Source organism: Glandiceps talaboti, chromosome 2 (genome assembly GCF_964340395.1).
Source record: "Glandiceps talaboti chromosome 2, keGlaTala1.1, whole genome shotgun sequence".
NCBI classification, from domain to species: domain Eukaryota; kingdom Metazoa; phylum Hemichordata; class Enteropneusta; family Spengelidae; genus Glandiceps; species Glandiceps talaboti.
In genome coordinates, this window is record NC_135550.1 from 32,590,875 (window position 1) to 32,610,709 (window position 19,835).

Below are 19,835 nucleotides of genomic sequence, written 5' to 3' on the forward strand. Positions count from 1 at the left end.
AATATAGCTTAGAAGGATCCTGATGCTCTGGCTTGTTGTATGGGGGAAGGTATTATGGGAAATAAGAAAGTTAGGAGCTTCACACACCTTGAAGGTGTTGAACCATTGCAACGTGAAGTTCCTGTCTTTACAGAAAGAAATACAGCTATAGGTAAATCAGCCTCGCCTTTGAATTCATAAAGATCTTGAACGCTTCTGAAAACAGCATAAGTGAATGTCAAGACGTATCATCTCGGACATGGATATTAGTGGGATGAAAGTGTGACAGGGACATGAATACGTACATATCACGTGACGGGTGATTAAACACATAAAAGTATAGATTACAGTGATAAAATTCTTGTGCAATTGGCCCAGCCCAAGGTTTTTATTTTAAAAGATTATACACACTACGAAATTGATATTTTCCTCTTTTTACCATCTTTTGCTAACTGTCACTTTTCTGGACATATAGTGTTGCTTTCTTGGATGTAGACAGAATCGTCATGACTGAGTAGACCTTTCCGGCATAAATTTATAGAAAATATAACGAGGGTGTGTGTTACAGACAAGGGGTCTAGTCACACTTTGATTTAACCCCCCCCCCCCCACAACATTCTTCAAAGTTTCCCTAGACTCCAAAGTGTAGTTTAAAAATCATAGGCCTAAATCACGGGAGTTTGTATTTATTCTGTGAAATTGTTTTTGTAAATTAATTGAAACTGAAATAAATTTAAATAAGTATGACAAACATAAAGCAGGTATTAATACAAATCTATCGCTAGACATGTGGCACTGAAGGACACGCGTAGCATAGAAGAATAGAACATTGCACTGCTCGAAGCTCGCTAATATACTAGTATAGGACTGTTCTACTCATTACTTTTGCACTCACTAATGTACCGTACACATACATTGAACTAAAGGACGGACACAAAAAAAACACCTTCGTCGTTACATCCGTTAGTTTTCTACGCGTGTACTGTTTCGCATGGTTGTTCCGCAACAAAGGGTAAATTTTAGGAGTATGTAATAATATCGTTCCTTAAATTTCAGACTGTGAGGTACGCCATGTCTTGTCACTCCAACCTCCTCGCCGTCCTACTCTAAGGGGTTGACCGATGTGGACATGTAAGGTACGCCATGTCTTGTCACTCCAACCTCCTCGCCGTCCTACTCTAAGGGGTTGACCGATGTGGACATGTAAGGTACGCCATGTCTTGTCACTCCAACCTCCTCACCGTCCTACTCTAAGGGGTTGACCGATGTGGACGTGTGAGGTTGCCATGTCTTGTCACTCCAACCTCCTCACCGTCCTACTCTAAGGGGTTGACCGATGTGGACGTGTGTGGTACGCCATGTCTTGTCACTCCAACCTCCTCACCGTCCTACTCTAAGGGGTTGACCGATGTGGACATGTAAGGTACGCCATGTCTTGTCACTCCAACCTCCTCGCCGTCCTACTCTAAGGGGTTGACCGATGTGGACGTGTGAGGTTGCCATGTCACGTCATACCTTACAGTACAGACTACTGAAATTGTGTTATGTGCTAAACATCTGCGGACCTGGGTGTTTATTACTCATCTATCGCACAAAGAAACACAGTAATTAATTTGTATTGATTTTCAGGGTTTATTGCAGCAAGGCTAGTGTATAATAGTGTGACTTACAACTCACTGCTTGGTGTGTCCCAAACGAAGAAGATGATGATGATAATCGCATGTTTATTTGACAACTCAACTAGATCGTGTATTAGGCACATATGATCATTTTTGTTACCCCCCCCCCCTTCTACAAAAAAATGAAATGGTATCGTTATCATATCCCATGTCCAATTGGATCTAACACAAATCTACATGAATATTTTCAAAGTCCCAAAATCTTCTAATTTTTTATTGTTGGTGCTCATGAAAACATTAATGCGTCGATACTGACACTTGAACATGTACAAAATGCAATTTATATTGGTGGATTTAATGTAAAATCTTCCTTTTCATTAAAAAAACACGTGATAATTCCAAAACAATCAGTAACATACACTGGTAACAGACATATGTGATATTTAGTAAAAGTGTTGCGACTGGTTTTGTCTATGAGACAATTTGTCTATTGATTCTTCCATGGACGGTGAGATGTGAGTCAAAGTTCAGTTGCCATCGTCTTGGCAACACGGGGAAATCACTGCATACATGTAAATGCCAAAACTGAGTGCTGTATACTGTACACGATGGCGATTAATGAAATGGTCATGTCTATCCAGGTGTAACAAAATATTGGTTGTGGCTTCACGACAGAAATGGGATATATCCTACGAGGAAATGGCCGTTCTTTAGCTTAACAATAATCTTTGAAACAGATGTACTTGATTCAAAAGAATGTTGGTGAGGCAAACTCTTCTTCCACTAGAGTGTAGACCTAAATAACAAATCACTGATACAGACATTGCTTTCCATAGGAATACAATGTTCAATTCACTCTGTCTTCGCAAGTAGTGGTGGTAGTTTTTGAGTACTACTGCCCTGTGAACTGGCAGTTAAGTTGTTTGATCTTGGAATGGTAGCTACCCCCATAGCTTGAAGCTTTCTCCCGCGCAAAGTACCCCCGATAAAACTACCCGCATGACGTTTCTTAACGTCTTTAACGCGTCGTAACCAGTTTTCACGACTGATGTCCTTCGTATCGGTTGCATTGTAAACAGCGGGAAAGGACAGTTTTGATTTGCTTTGGTTATTTCGTTCTCTCTGTTCTTCCAGTACGTCTTTGGTATAATCTTGGTGTCTAGTTTCTGAATATCTAGATGGTGTCGTCAGAGTTATTTTATTCAGACTTACTTCGCTGTCTGCCTTTTTCAAACAACTCTTTAAAGGACTGCTTTTATTTGACCTCGTTTGATCACTGCCATCAAAACCCTTTGTAAATTTTATATACTTTCTATCATGGTCACGTTCCTCCAGTTCGGGAAGAAAACTGACGTGATACTTGGCTCTCGTCGAATCTCCACTTTCGTTGACACTGCTGACGGGTTTTCCGTAGTACTGCTTCGCCCGAGCATACTTCTGACCATCCTCTACGGGGTTGGTCCACAGTTTAGTTTGTTCACTCACTAGAGGGGGCAGCCGAAACTCAATATTCACATACTTTACCTGACCGTCTACATTTCTGTCGGTAACCATTTGCCTTGCTTTTCTAATTTCTGACTCAGTTCTTTCATCTTCACCGCCACGGTCACGGTGATGATGATGATCCAGAAGATCTTCATGTTCTCCGCGCAAGTAATATTTGTTTCTCCGATGTATTTCTTGTGCCCTTTCAGTCAGTTTGTTTTTCAGTTTTTCTTTGTAACCTTCCAGTAATTCTAATGACCTGCGTAATCTCTTCTCTTGTCGTCTAAATCTACACACCTGAAGGGATTTCTCAATCTCTAGTTGTTTCAGAATGACGTCTAGGCGAGTTCTTTCCAGTTCATTCATCAGAGTTGCGTCGTAGTGCATCTTTTTTCGTCTTTTTGCCAGCCATGTATACCTTTCTTGGAGTCGATCTCGAGCCAATCTGATGTCGTTATCGCTTGATGCTTCTGATAGTGCGCATGTCTCAAAGGGATCCAAGTGTTCACCTACGTAAGGAAATGAAAATGAGATATTCTTTAAAATCAATTATTCATTTATGTTACAAGGGACATGCATATATAAACTTAATTTTTTTCAAGGACAACATTCATATCTAGTCTTTCGCAGATCTTTCGTAAATCAACTGCTTTGCGCTCTAAGTTGAAATCCAAAATCCCGAAAATATTCACATCTCCGGCGGCAGACAGCTGAGAGCATTTGATACATCGTTATATGTGACGGTCAATGACCATCAAGCTATAAACATTAATATAGGTATACCATAACATTATCGAGTGATCCTTGTGAATTGGTCGTAAATGTTTACTGATTCACAATGATCTACAGCTCTAACGTCTTTCAAGGGTTATGATGATGTCAACGCTTTGACTAGATTGTTGTAGGAGAATGTCTTCAGACTCAATTATCGTCTACAGGTACAGCTGCACCACCTGTGTAAAATTAACTGGGTAGTTATGAATCATATATGAATCTTTAGCTGTAGTTTTCCAAACAGTTAAAATTCCTACTTTGTCTGAATAGAAGACCAAAAAAACGTCACGTCCAACATGTAGCAATATCGTTTATGAGTTTAGCTCAGCAACCACACCATTCTGTTTAAAAATATTGCGTCTTCTCTTGATCAACGTAAAACATACCGTCATCATTCGCTTCCTTTCGTTTAGTGTCGACGTTGTTGCTACCGAAGTAGACCGGAATAACGTAAGTTGAAAACCATGCTGACGGTTTTACAACCGTTCCCTTCAGCTGAGCGTTGTTTTGGTCCCAGTTATGATATTGTTCCGGGGGTTCGAAACTAATTTCCGGCATCTTATACAATAGAGGCCCTCCTTGACGAAGCTTAATAGTAATAACTGTGTTCACATTACCCAAACATTACAAAATGGAAATGTAAATGGACTTGAGTCGATACAACAAACTGTTGGTATTGGATTTAGTGTCTGCTACTACACATTATCGTATTAACAATAGTTTATCGATGTTACTCTTTTGACCACGATCGATCCCACCCGTCCAAACCTTTGTTTGTTATGGCGAGATTCTATTCGACCAGTAATAAATGATGCACAACGCGATGAAGGGTATAGCAACTATGTGGGCATAGGTGTAAATAAGTAAAAATATCGAAATAAGTCCCTGGATGGTTGGATAAACATTTTAAACATGTTAATATGTATTACACGTATTTATAATATAGCTAGGTTGATTGGCACTTTCACAACCAATCAGCAAGCATGGAAATGACCATTGCATCAACAAGGTGGAGTTTGATGTTTGACTTTCTGATACTGGCAATTGTGAAATAATTACTATGTACAACGGGCCCAGGGGTGTGAAACATTGAGGAATAAACGAACTACAGAGGCATGAGAAAATAGCTCAGAGTTCAGTCTTTCGGCTGGATTAACTGTATTATTAATTTATCAACACATAAACAGTAAGCGGTATATATATACTATATATACTATATACAAAATTCCTGGTGGTAGCCCAAATGTTAACATTAGCATCTGTAGACCACAAATACACTATTCGACGGTAATACCATCGTAATGAAAAATCCAAAGTATACAGCTTTCCTTTGTGTATTACTTATCAAAGGAAATATTATTGTATATAGTGGTGTAGCATTGATCTGACACTCCCTATACAGCCAATTACAACACACGCATGCACGCACGCGCACGCACATATGTTCAGGTCCTGGGTTGGTTTATTTAATGTGTACATATATAGACAAGGAAGTATCAAGCAATTAACAGTTTTTTCTGGAGTTGATTTCTATTCGTCATAATATGTTTATCGTCACCGTGACTTTGCGATACTCAAATTCATAAGCTTACTGATGTCCATTGCATGAACAAAGTATCACAAATTCTGTCTTTAATTTCCATATTGGAATATTTTGTGTTTTATGGTACAAAATCTTAGTGTAACATTTAAATAGTTTGTCCGTTTTTATTGCATCTAACATTCTTCGGTAACGGTTTACCTATACAGAAGTGTTCTTCATATATGCTATATGACCATGATGGTGTAAATCAATATTAAACAATCGACACAACCGGGGAGTGAAACAATGAAACATCACTGACTGATCGATCGATCCCAATATTTACCCCAGAGCAGTGGACAGCCGCAGTAACCATTAAACTAGCAATATGGAAAACAATCGGCCCGTCACGTGAGTGAATAGTAAAACGTCTGCTGCAAATTGTTTCTCGATCTAATTTTCAAACTTTGTTGAATCTCAAGTTGTAAATTTAGAAGGAAAGGAAAGGGCATGGTAAGTTGTAGAACTGACGTCCAATGCAAAAAAACAACAACAACAGACCAGACCAGAACAGAACAGAACAGAACAGAACAGAACAGAACAGAACAGAACAGAAAAAAATAAACCAAGTCCAGCCCAGCCCAGCCAAACAAAACAAACAAAACCAAACAAAATTATTATTGGTTACGTTCTAATAAGTGGCATTATTTGGGTTAAGCTGTCGATTTTAGATTTCATTACACACAGACAGACAAGGACTGTTTTACAGTACTACGTTATGGTCGTATAGTGCACGGTCAACGTCACTGATGCCATAACGTCACTGATGCCATAACTACCAAGGTGGGTTGCTATGGATCACACTTTTGCTGTTATGTAGTATACACATTTACACCACTAAAATTACGTACACGTATACCGTCGCCTAAAATGTCACGAACTTAGCAAAATGCCATAAATGAGATTGATATCGTTACCTAGGTATGTGTATATGTCAACTGACCCATGGCTGAACTCAACTCATGCCTGGCAGATAGAGAACCGAATCATTCACACTTTTCGAGTCATGAATACACGAGAAATCTCTCAAATTTCAAATGACAATGAAAATAATTGAAGGCAAGATTTTGTCGAATGAATGTACATAAAATTGATGAAACAATAAGTATATATGTGTGGCATTATTAGTGAAAGGAATTCATTGTAGTTACCTCCTTTTTTGAACCAAAGAGAGACGCTAACACCCCGACGACCATTAGCATTCCTTATCATCATCGTTGTTGTTAATCCACTACGAACCCTTGTAACAAGAACGAATTCCGTGGCGATCCGGATCCAGTCGTCGTTTCCTTTCGTTTACGTGATTTCTACTTTGAAATTAATTCTGTTTTAACTGCCAATTGACATCAATCTTCAACTTAGATACTAGTAATAACCCGTCCATTTACCCTCTTCATGAAACGTTGCCACTATACCACAGGGTATAGTATTTAAATCCAGCTATAACCATGCCCAGCTCGGTTCAAATTAGAAGGTCACACAGCGGCAAGGAATGTCGTGATATACATCCTTTCATATTTTCTGAGGGAGATTTGGTAGTATTCATGTAAAATGAAAAGACTGTATAAGCCTACAGCGTTAATATAAACCTCGATGCTAAATATATACACTCCAGACTAAAGATCTTTACAGGTGTGTATACAAGTGTTTTGATATTTAATACTCTGTGAGCTAGCCAACGGTGTTGTATTCTGTTTTGACTCGCACCGTTTTCAGACGAAACAGTGGTTTTAGGATACATTTGTGATGGATGTATACACACATTGTTGTTAATATAATCCGGTCGTCAATTAATCTCTTAGTGAATAAAGAATGAATATTGTAACTTTATTTATACCTGGACTATAGTTGTCACTAACTTTATTTATACCTGGACTATAGTTGTCACTAACTTTATATAACACTTCAAAGAATTGGTCCGAGGAGAAATGTGAGGATTTGTTTTGTGTGAATTTCCAAACTACTAAACTGCAGGCGACAAATTCGTCGCCCTGTGAACAAAATGGTGCTTTACATACGGTCTAGTTGTTTCTCAAAAGAAAATTATATTGAGTAATACTGTTCTTTGACGTAGCTGATGAAACATACAACGGTATGTAGCGTCAGTGTGTTGTCATGGTGAAGTAATATAGCTACTCAATGTACTACAACGGAGGCTATGGGTGGTTTTTCCTAATTTGATTTCGTTCAAATTGAGTCATTAATAAGATTAATTTGTACCCGTAAAATACCCAGCGTGTTCATATGTATGGACTTGTGTATCAAGGAAACTCCATTAAGCAGGTATATTGGAAGTGTTCGTCACAATCACATAAAAAAAGAATTGGAATACTATGGATTACAACATGAGAAACATTACTGACCGCGGTCCATGAGGTGATACGTGGCTGGAAAATAAAGTCTTTCCTATATACGTGTACGTGTCAGTAATCTGGATTGGGGTCATTCTCTTACACCACGGGTAAATAACATAATGTACATATTGTTTGTCTGTATGATGACAAATAAGTGGAAAATATAAATTTGAATTTTATATAATTTGAACTACAAAATTAAAAGAGTAAACAACGAATATTTCGAAATGCCTTTTGCGGTCATGATAAATGTCCACCACATCACCATTATTCTGATATCTAATAAGCATGTCCTGATAATTCGCTCTTAATTTCAGTACAGTCGACATACTTTTACATTTTTTTATTATTATGACCAAGTACAATACATGTGTATACATAGATATGACTATCATCGAGACCAGGTGTGAACTAGCCACATGATACCATGTCTAATTTGCAGGCCAGTTGCAATGAGTTGTTTAGCACCGATTCGACAAATTTAATTAACACAGGCCTTATACAATCAAGGAAAAACTGCAGTAATTCTATTACAATAGGTAATCAAGGGAGATGAGATCCGAGTAAAACTGGTTTGTCATCAGTGTCGTTATGTTCGCCATAAGATGACTGACACGGCTTCATGGCAACAGACGCTTTATATTACGAATTGAAACATATTTACAAATCCACCAAACACTTACCAGATACGAGCAATGTGATATTCCAATCCTTGATAGATATAAAATAATTTGTATATATTGGTAACAACTCTCCAAATTGTACGTAAGCATAAGGAGAATGCGAGTTGGTCGATAGTGAAGAAATGTCGACCACACCATCAACAAATGTTTGAAAGTACAATTTGTCGTAATGTATACCGGTACTACTTGGCGAGTGTGATTGCTAGGTGCATAAATATTTTATATTTCCCGTATTATGATAAAGCAGTGACTGAGCCAAAGATAAACTAGATTAACTTCCGTTGCGATTACTTTAGCGACATTTCATTGTGGCTTATACGTATCACCTGTCTCTTTTTTGAAATCCAATTGTTGTTCTTTCACAATAAGCTATTACTTTCATTTTTTACATCTCCTAATATTTGAATGGGGAAGCCAAGAATATGGCAATAAACCACACAATACCCACAAATACGAAATCCACGTTGATTTGTGTTACAATATATACAGACCAAACTCTACACTTCCAATTTCAAATAATTGTCAAAAGCACAGCATGAGTGGTCACGTGGATGAGTGGATCTCAATCTGCCATATGCATTACGGTGTCTGGTAGTTAGTGGTAACCAGACTTTGTTGAGCTTCTCAAATACTTTACCTCTGTATGATTAATGGATGAAAGTGATTTTTTGTTAAATTTTGATTCAGGAGAGGTCAGGGTCAAAAATACAGATACTAACAGAAAGGTTCACTTAAATACAGGCTATGCAGTTTTTTCGTTGTGTAGTAAAAATTAATGTTTTCCAATAAATGTTGCCGCTCACCATTCAGTCATTGCTCATGGCGTCACAGTCAAGTATAATGACACCAGCAGAAAGGTAACACATTATACTATAGTAGTAATATGGGGATAGACATTTGAATGGGAGTCTATATATTACACTGTTTAAGTTGTGTTGTAAATAGTCAAATTTGCATAATTTCATGAAACGAAGTGATGTGCAATATGGACATACGGAACCCATTGTAACACTTTTCACTTCTGAATGTCTTTGTAATCAATGACAATTGTACACTATCGTTTTTGTCAGATATGAGAGGGGGGGGGTTAACCACCAAATGATCTTACCACAGCAGAACACTTTTAAGTTGTCAGATTGCTAAACACAGTGTCTCTTGTGTCAACTTGCAGCTTGGTTGAACCACGTGGTCAAAAAGTACATGACGCAGAATCCTCATTATGAAGACGTTCTCAGTATTAAGTCATCATATATTGTCTTCTCGTATATAACACATCACTTAGCTTACACTCAAATGGTTCATCAAACTTGTGAGTTTGTAATGGTACCAAATCTAAAATTGTATAGAGTTTGATATGTTGTACACAAAACTGACTAAAAGGTGACCTCAAAACATCTGTATACTTGTCGTATACAGTGGATAGTGGTCTTTACAATGATGTCTGTCATGGTGCTTTTACTAAGTATATAGGTTACTTATAACGCGATGATATTAATAATCCCTTTACAACCTGGTTGTACTTCTAGCCATAGTGACCTAATATGCAGATGATTCTAGGACAACTGCCCCCCGGACAACTGCCCCCCGGACAATTGCCCCCGGACAATTGCCCCCGAAGGACAATTGCCCCCCGGACAATTGCCCCCCGGACAATTGCCCCCGAAGGACAACTGCCCCCCGGACAATTGCCCCCGAAGGACAATTGCCCCCCGGACAACTGCCCCCGAAGGATAACTGCCCCCCGGACTACTGCCCCCGAACGAAAAAAAAACTAGTATTACAGATGTACGGGTTTGTCATTCATTAAAAAGTCACCGTCGGCAACTTACCGCCGCAATTTGCGTACATTAAACTCACTACATTCACATGTTTTACTCTATAGTTATCTGTGATAATTGTTACGTCATTCATAAATGTCGGCATGATGATTTAACTTACCGCCGTAATTTGCGTACATTATACTCACTACATTCACATGTTTTACTCTATGGGATGGCACCGCAGAATGCAAGCCAACGTTGCTTCTCATCACCCAAATATATGGCGATTTCGCAATATTCTGAAACGTGAGCAGGCACTTAACAACGTCGTCATCAACCAAATGAACCACAACGTCGACAGTATCAAGATTCCGCAGCCAGAATCCATGCAATAGTGCAAGATTTTGAAAATCGTCACGTGCTAGATTTTCTTCGGGGAATAGCCCACAATTTACAGTTTTAAACACTGGCTGATCATGATAAACCGAGCCGAGTCACCATTTACTGTCACCAAAGTCTTACGAGAATGTACATTCTGAGTCTCAATATTTTTTCTACTTTTGACTCGTTTTCTATCTTGTTACCTGTATATGTTGTATTGAACTGATAATAAATAAATCTTTTCCAGTAAAAAAAATGACTTCGTGTTTGTGTTTAGTGAGTATAATGTACGCACATTGCGGCGGTAAGTTGCCGACGGTGACTTTTTAATGAATGACAAACCCGTACATCTGTAATACTAGTTTTTTTTTTCGTTCGGGGGCAGTAGTCCGGGGGGCAGTTGTCCTTCGGGGGCAGTTGTCCGGGGGGCAATTGTCGGGGGGCAGTTGTCCTTCGGGGGCAATTGTCCGGGGGGCAGTTGTCCTTCGGGGGCAATTGTCCGGGGGCAATTGTCCGGGGGGGGCAGTTGTCCTGTTACCTATGCAGATACAATGTGTGGCCTGATATTGACAGTGGTCAAGAAAACATGATTGATAAAATACATTATTCTAGTCATGACTTCATGTATATGTTTATTTCAATGCACATCAGGTTCGATTCTTGACACCTCTGTACTCTATGAAGCAATCCTACTTCTGGAAAGCCATTCCGTGTAAGCTATGTTTCAACCCTATATATCATAAGAGCTGGATCTAATGACAGCATTAGGTAATATACTATACCCCGGTAGTACAGTTTGAATGACTTGCACTGGTCAACGACAGGAGTAAAACAGTCAGTCAAATTAAAATCTGGAGGTAACAATTGATTGGAATTACTTTGTTTACTGTATTTCAATTGTTCAGTTGTACATGTCTGTTGATCTCTTGTGAAAAGGAAGCACAGGATCACAAAACATACTATAAAATGTACACAATGTACAAAGGATAAAAACAGTTGATGTGAATATAATCATGTGTGTAATACAGTAAGATATGGCAAATCTTTAAAGTTTTGGCACTGTCACTGTGAATAGACACTAATCAGGTATTGCATATATCGTAAAATAGATATACAATGTAGATGGTTTTCATACATGGCAGTATCATTCAGTGAAGATATACTGTAAACTCTACTATTCATCCTCTGGAGGGTCTATGCATACACCCATTCACTCCTGGGCTCCATCATGGTCTCCACAGAAAATAATGCAGTGAAATGATTTCTGCTTACAGAATACAAAGCTTTTGTGTGCCAAGTAGGTCAACTTTTGTGAGATCTTATTCAGTTTTATCTTTGTCTAATTAGGCTGTTATAATGTACACATATATACAACATGCTTTCTGCAGCATTATTCAAACCATTTAGACTCTTTGGTCATCAAAATACAATACATCATATGAATAGTATACATTTACTGAACAAAAACTTAATTTATTCATGTATCAATCCAATAAAATCAAAGTTATCCTAGTAACATTTCAACATAAATGTTTTTCATATGTTCTTCTTCTGATGCACACAGAAGACAGTGATTTGTAGCATGGGGTAAACCAATTACATTATTTTCAAATCAAAATGATGACAAATGTTGCTATGACTACTGATATGATGAGGTATTCTCAACAACTCCTGATTTACATTCAAAATATATGTAAATATTGATTTAATATAATAGTTGATGATAGGTTCATGAATCAATGGCATGTGATTGTGAATTGCATATAGAGCTCAGCTCTGTCACCAAATGAATTGTCATATTTGAGTAGGTATTTAAATAATTTGAAAACAAACTATAACATTTTCCTCTATAGCATACCATTCTAAACTACATTATCTTACAATGACTGACTGACAGATACTGCAGTCACTTGTTCTACGTTTTCCTTAGTTACAAGTTCAAGTATCCACTTTGCAAAAGATGTAACCTAAGTCATACACCTCAAAACACAAGCCATGCGTAAGAATATCATTGAAATGATAACAAAATATATTTTGTATCAATGACAAAACTATTGAAATACACATAAAAACATTGAATAATGAGTATAAAACATAAAACTGCCGGCTGTCAGTACTGGACAGATTTGTTATTTTACTTCTTCTTTAGAGATAAAACTTTATTTACATCAATATCTTGATGGTTCTATGCCTTAGTACTCGAACCTCAAATTCATTTCAAAATTCCAAATTAATGCAAGTTTATTACCCGTGTTTTGTACTGTGTATTAAAACTTTCTTGAAAATCCTCCATAGTACTAATCACACTCCATCAAACAATATCAAGCACTTAAAAAAACAACTTGAAAAATGATTGCCCACTTTAAAAATATGACTATCGTGCATGCAATGGACAGTTTGTAGTTAATATATTTTTTGCATTTCATGACTACCGTACTAACCAATATATACACAGAAAAAGACTTCACAAACTTTTTAGCTGTTCTATGAAATGATGTAGAAAAATGGAGTGTCCTATCTTGTATACACATAGTAAACTGTTACTATGTTTGGTCATAGTAAACTGCAACATAACAATGTATCTCTCAGACTATTCCATGGTTCTCCTTTTCTTGAGAGATGTTTCTATAGAAATTGCCAGAAGTCAGATTTCATTGCTTTCCACAAAATTATCACCAAGTTTACAAATTCTATTTGTCTTGATTTGAGTGTTTTATAACTTTTAACTTATTGGTCTTGAAGTGTGTGGTACAGACTGAAAGTGGCACGAGAACATCTACTACAATGCAGTTGGCACACACCTACATTATCTACATCATGAGACTGAAAGTGATGTGAGATCACCTACTACAATGCAGTTGGCACACACCTACATTATCTACATCATGAGAGACTGAAAGTTACATCAGATCACCTACTACAATGCAGTTGGCACACACCTAAATTATCTACATCATGAGAGACTGAAAATGATGTGAGATCACCTACTACAATGCAGTTGGCACACACCTACATTATCTACATCATGAGAGACTGAAAGTGATGTGAGATCACCTACTACAATGCAGTTGGCACACATCCTATCTTACCAAGTTTCACTATGACCTCTATACAGTTGAAGTGCAACCTTCAATAAACTCTGTTGTTTTGTAATACAGGTGCGAAATCTTGAAAGATGAGGGAGACTCAAACTCCCAATTCTAGAAAAAACAAACGTTTCCTATCAGAAACATTTATTTCCCTAATGGTACTTATTTCAGTAATGTGTACCTTTGACTCATAAATTTGTAACAATGAGAATTCTGCCATCATCATCTTCTAGAAGTAGTAACGGTATTTTTCCAACAGTTGTTCTGCTTCTGCATGTGCTTGCTCTTCCTAAAAGTGAAAGATGTCAAATTGTTTAATCAACCATATTCCTTGTCTGTATATGATTTCAGTGTTACAGAGTGTCTACAATATTAAACTTGAGGCTGCAGTATTCAACTTGTCATTTTGATAAATCATCTACATATTATGAGCACAATACTACAATTTTCCATAGGTTTTAACATTTTTGCTTTACATTCTAAAATATGACAATACACCTCTTGAAATATACAGGAATCATACTCCATTTGTAGCCATTCATGAAAAACATACAAATCAAGTTGTAATTATTACATTAATTTACCTCTAGATTTTCACTTGGCATTTCAAGACATTTCTGTAACCACGTCTTTGCTTCGACATATGAAGACTTTTGGATATAACACTGCGAGAGAAAAATGATGATACTTGAAACAAGACAACAATCACAGACTGTACATTTACAGGTACATGTATATATGCACAGAATACAAGTCATACTATGGGGTTTTTACTGTACATTTACAGATACATGTACATATGCACAGAATATAAGTCATACTATGGGGTTTACTGTACATTTACAGATAGGTGTATATATGCACATAATACAAGTCATACTATGGGGTTTACTGTACATTTACAGGTATGTGTATATATGCAGAGAATACAAGTTATACTATGGGGTGTACTGTACATTTACAGGTGCGTGTATATATGCACAGAATACAAGTCATACTATGGGGTTTACTGTACATTTACAGATAGGTGTATATATGCACAGAATACAAGTCATACTATGGGGTTTACTGTACATTTACAGGTATGTGTATATATGCACAGAATACAAGTCATACTATGGGGTTTACTGTACATTTACAGGTATGTGTATATATGCACAGATTACAAGTCATACTATGGGGTTTACTGTACATTTACAGGTATGTGTATATATGCACAGATTACAAGTCATACTATGGGGTTTACTGTACATTTACAGGTATGTGTATATATGCACAGAATACAAGTCATACTATGGGGTTTACTGTACAATTACAGGTATGTGTATATATGCACAGATTACAAGTCATACTATGGGGTTTACTGTACATTTACAGGTATGTGTATATATGCACAGATTACAAGTCATACTATGGGGTTTACTGTACAATTACAGGTATGTGTATATATGCACAGAATACAAGTCATACTATGGGGTTTACTGTACAATTACAGGTATGTGTATATATGCACAGATTACAAGTCATACTATGGGGTTTACTTGTGTCAATTATTACCAATACGGAGATCAACTACGTCATCCTACAATGGCATATTATTGTTCCAGAATAATACTAGATATCTACCTCTGGCATGCTATATGTGTTAATTTTCAATGCAATACTAAATGACTTTAGCAAGATATAATGAGTTGGCTCCTCAGTAAAACACTAAACAGCTACCCCTAGCAAGAACAGAATGGGTTCATTTTTAGTGCAATGTTTTGAACATCTCACCTTAGCAAGATATAATGGGTTGGTTTTCCAGAATCCAGGTTCTAAGTTTTCACCTTGCAAGAAGTATTCTAGTGCTTCATCTACAGTGGAAGTAGGTGGGGTAGAATATAACGCTGCTGCTGCCTTCCTCTCTAACCAACTCAGTTGTGCAACCTACAAATACACAACAAATGATTTCAGTATTCAAGGGTCTACAGATAATAAAATATCAACTTGTGTTGAACGTTGAGTTATAATTTAACAAAAGCTTCTCATGACAATTGCATGATCTAGAGGATGTCTTTCAAATTCAATGATTTCCTACTCACATTATTATATTCCACCAGAGTCTTAGAACTGATATTTTCTCTGATTTGTTTCATTTTCCAGTTTCTTAATCATGAACCAAACTTTATCAAGTCTACCCTGTTTTGTGTCATCATAGAAACATTTGCATATAAACTTGTTCATGCAAATGTATGTGGAAATGTACAGTATTAAAATGTTTCTACTAAGAGCAAGACATAATAACTCATCAAAAAAATAGTTATCTTCCTTCCATGGTGTGAATTACTTTTAAGAAATGAACTCACTTCATAACACCATCTTCCCATAAAATGTTTCAATGATGCTTCTTTGGGTCTCAACTTGATTGCTTTCTCTATGTGATCCTGTGGATCAAAACAGAGAAGTATCAACTTAGTCCATGTATCAAATAATATAAAGATGAAATGACTTCAACCATTTCGGTGTACAGTGATTTCTTTGAGAGTAATTCCATGTGTTATCACATAGAAACAAACCAGTCTCAATAATAAAGCAACAACCTATTATAATTATTCCATTAATTATTCCTCACTGTCATTGGCATATGTAAGAACATGTAAAAAAAAATTCACTAGTTTCACAAAAACAGGATACATATATTTCCAGTTAATTTGAATGTTTCAAATGATAAGACTGTGGTATGCATAAGTAATAACTGGACTATTATAACTTGGAGTGATAACTTACCTTGAATATAAAACCATTTTTAATTTTTTGGTTCATTGGTTCATATTCACCTGCACTGCCTAAGCATAATGCATACCATTTGTGAGCTTCTGCACAGTCATCATCTATTGATAGTGCAGCAAATGCATGGTCTTTTCCTAGAAAATGAAACACCACAGAAAAAACAGTGATTTTCAATTTAGTATACTTGTTGTAGGTATATGGCAATCTAAGTTTTAAAACTAGCATAGCATATCTGATTGCAACCATATGGAAATGTTTACCTCCTTAACCATAATTTTTAGATTTGTTATGCCTACAATTTTTAATAGCATGAATATTTGAAGTGGCTTAAGAAGGCATTTCTTTTTAATTTGCTGTTAAACATTATTAAACATATTCATAAACATATGCAAATCTTCACCTGTGTGACGTCAAAGAGGGCAGATCAAAAACCCAATCACTCCTGTTCTATTGAACTTTTTTCTCTTCAGAATGACCTGTTCCTGCCATTCTACATTACAATCACATTATCATAATAATTATGTACTTCAAAACTAGTAAATGCAGACATCAATTTACCATTTAGCCTGTAGCTTATTTTTGTTGAGCCAAGAGCTCTGCCACACTTACAAAATTACAAACAAATATTATGAACTAAAACGACAGAACAAATGTCATGTTCAGACAAGGATTACTTACGTATTAAAACTAAATTTGATATTACATATGTAAATCACAAGGTTACAACCAATAATTTTGGTTGAGAAACTACAGCAAAATAACCTGTATGTAAGCTTGACCTCGCAATTGGTCACGAGATTACATAATTTGCATAGCTGCTGGGTGCCATCTTTTTGATATACAATGAAGAATATAGTGTAATGAAACAAAGCAATATTCCTACAATTTGATTCCATATTGTAGAACAAATAGATTGTCTTAATTATCCTATGAAGATTGGCTTCACCCTGTCCAAAACATATGGCAGCCTTTGTCTTTCACAATTTATTTGTTTACATGTAATTTCTAAGTATATTTCTAAAAGAAGATAATGAAATTTTCATAGTCCAGAGAGTGAATGTTTACTCAAGGGTCTATGTTTATTACAGTATTTACTTTTTAAGAAATTGATGATTAATATAAGTAAAGATTTTCTGTACACAAAGAATTCATCTGACTGTACCTGTATTTAGAAGTTCTTTCCTTTTCTCCACATTACCCTTTGCACCTTCTATATCAGAAACAAGCATACATGACCTTCCAAGTCGCCATAATATTGCTGTGTTATTGGAGTACTGACAAAGAGTGAAGAAACAGAGGATAAATACAATGAGTAGGATTGTTATCTGTTTATTTACTAACAATGAGGATGAACAATGGTGTAATTAGACTGAGATCAATGTTTGGAAGTCTGTACTTTTTTTCACTTGAAATGTTTGACAGTGAAGAAGACAATGAAATTGCTTGTATTAACAATCAGACCCTATTTACATGGGACAAAAATCAAAATGATATACACACTGAACAAATTTACCAAGACATTCTTATGACAATTGAAGTGTCCTCTTCAGTTCATACATGTACTTATAATAAATACTTTCATACTAACATCGACTTTTGCAGTTATTTTTGTATGTATGTATGTATGTATGTATGTATGTATGTATGTATGTATGTATGTATGTATGTATGTATGTATGTATGTATGTATGTATGTATGTATGTATGTATGTATGTATGTATGTATGTATGTATGTATGTATGTATGTATGTATGTATGTATGTATGTATGTATGTATGTATGTATGTATGTATGTATGTATGTATGTATGTATGTATGCTTGTTTGTTTGTTTGTTTGTTTTTACCTGTGAGAAGTGTTCTTTCAAAAGATTGAGACATTCTATTTTATTGTCATCAGTTCTTCTATATAAAGTATCTACTTCTTGTAGTAAATTCTTGAGAGTTTCATCTTCCTCATTTTCAAAATTTTCCTGTGCATCTTTGTAGAGCAATGCCTCTGGTGGAGTTGTATACCTATAACAGAATAAAACATATCACTTCATAAGACATAATTTAAGCAAGAGCTCTCTCTCTCTCTTTCTGATGCAACTCATCTCATATTTGCAGTTTAAAACTGTGTCCATCGCTGATATTAAAATACATAATATATTATAATTTTACACTTCTCATACTTTTAAGCACACCTGTATATTTGCACACAGCTTCCCAATTACTTTTTTGTCTTTTGGACTTTCTCCTGTTGCAGGGTATGAATTGTCCACAAAATTTGCTTGTCTCATCAAAAGTTAATAGTTTTGCTGCTGACATCTGTGCTATATATATTAACCTATCATTAAAACCCTACACTGAATGTAAAATTCAAAGTCTAAATATTGCCTAGAATCTCATATTAGTGACATTGGTTAACATTTAATACATTGCCCTGTAGCCAGGTAACAATGGTTTAACCATTGCCCATTAAAGGTTCACAGAGTTCAGACACAATCACACCTTGTATCCTAGTCTATAGTACAAAATTCAAATTGATAGCATAGTGTATTATGTATATCGTATTTGTGATCAGATGATATATATTACAGCAAATATGAATTTGAATTTTCATTATCAACAGATATTTTTCAATATCAGCTTTTGCATTTCAATGAAAATATGATACACTTGAATAAAAAAGTTAATCACTCATACAACTACAAAAATATGGATAACCTAGGATTTCTGTTGCCAAAATATGAAAATATCCCCTTCAGTACATCAAATATTGGATTACACTGCATTACATAGACTCATAGTGCTGTGTAGTCTGTAGACGTACAAATGATGGGCCAAATATTACCAATCTAGGGCTTCCTCGAATTCCTCTTCTTCGTCCCCGCTACTTGGATTGATGGAATGGTATTCAGAACCAGCTGTACTACTTCTGCTTGAAAATGCACCGCTAAAGTGTCTCCTTCTATCCAATTTTTCTTTCATTTCCATCCATTCTAGTCGAAGTTGGTCAATGATAGCTATCAGTCGCCTCATCTCTCGAGCTACAAGCAACCTATCAACAATCAGAGCCGTGCTCGCACCAACTAAAACACCAACCCCAATGACGGGGAGGTGTCGGCCGATGGAAAACCCAAAAGGCATCGTGACGAAAGTATCAAATTTGGTGTATCAATGTGTACATTGAGGAAAAGTTGTTATACATGAGGCTGTCATCAGCAAGGAATCGATCCGAACCATTCAGCGGTGAAGAAACACACGTACAATGAAATTACGAACAGACAAACAACCGTCCCTGTTGGACAGGATTTCACTTTAAAATGCCATTTACATTTCTGTGAATTAGTTTCAATATATTAAATGTAGATTA

The 19,835-nt window shown here is 36.3% G+C and overlaps 2 protein-coding genes across 2 annotated transcripts; both read right to left on the reverse strand.

Moving 5' to 3' along the window:
- Positions 1-2,450: 2,450 nt before the first annotated feature.
- Positions 2,451-8,601, reverse strand: LOC144446786 (uncharacterized). Its single transcript, XM_078136624.1, has 2 exons — positions 8,477-8,601; positions 2,451-3,592 (listed from the first exon to the last, which is right to left on the reverse strand). Exon 2 carries the CDS (start codon positions 3,468-3,470, stop codon positions 2,451-2,453), a length of 1,020 nt encoding a protein of 339 aa, XP_077992750.1. The 5' UTR covers positions 3,471-3,592; positions 8,477-8,601.
- Positions 8,602-12,183: 3,582 nt separating this feature from the next.
- Positions 12,184-19,674, reverse strand: LOC144453467 (regulator of microtubule dynamics protein 1-like). The gene is made up of 8 exons (XM_078144773.1): positions 19,314-19,674; positions 18,325-18,493; positions 17,641-17,752; positions 16,476-16,612; positions 16,055-16,132; positions 15,483-15,635; positions 14,291-14,371; positions 12,184-13,995 (listed from the first exon to the last, which is right to left on the reverse strand). The coding sequence occupies exons 1-8, from the start codon at positions 19,607-19,609 to the stop codon at positions 13,936-13,938; spliced, it is 1,086 nt and encodes a 361-aa protein (XP_078000899.1). The 5' UTR covers positions 19,610-19,674; the 3' UTR covers positions 12,184-13,935.
- Between the last annotated feature and the right edge of the window lie 161 nt (positions 19,675-19,835).

Excerpts from the sequence above, each read along its gene's own strand:
- LOC144453467 (XM_078144773.1), bottom strand. The coding sequence starts at position 19,609 with ATGCCTTTTGGGTTTTCCATCGGCCGACACCTCCCCGTCATTGGGGTT. Across the intron at positions 18,494-19,313 it reads TTCGAGGAAGCCCTAGATTG|GTATACAACTCCACCAGAGG; the intron begins GTAATATTTGGC and ends ATTCTGTTATAG. Across the intron at positions 17,753-18,324 it reads TGAAAGAACACTTCTCACAG|TACTCCAATAACACAGCAAT; the intron begins GTAAAAACAAAC and ends ACTCTTTGTCAG.
- LOC144446786 (XM_078136624.1), bottom strand. The coding sequence starts at position 3,470 with ATGCACTACGACGCAACTCTGATGAATGAACTGGAAAGAACTCGCCTA.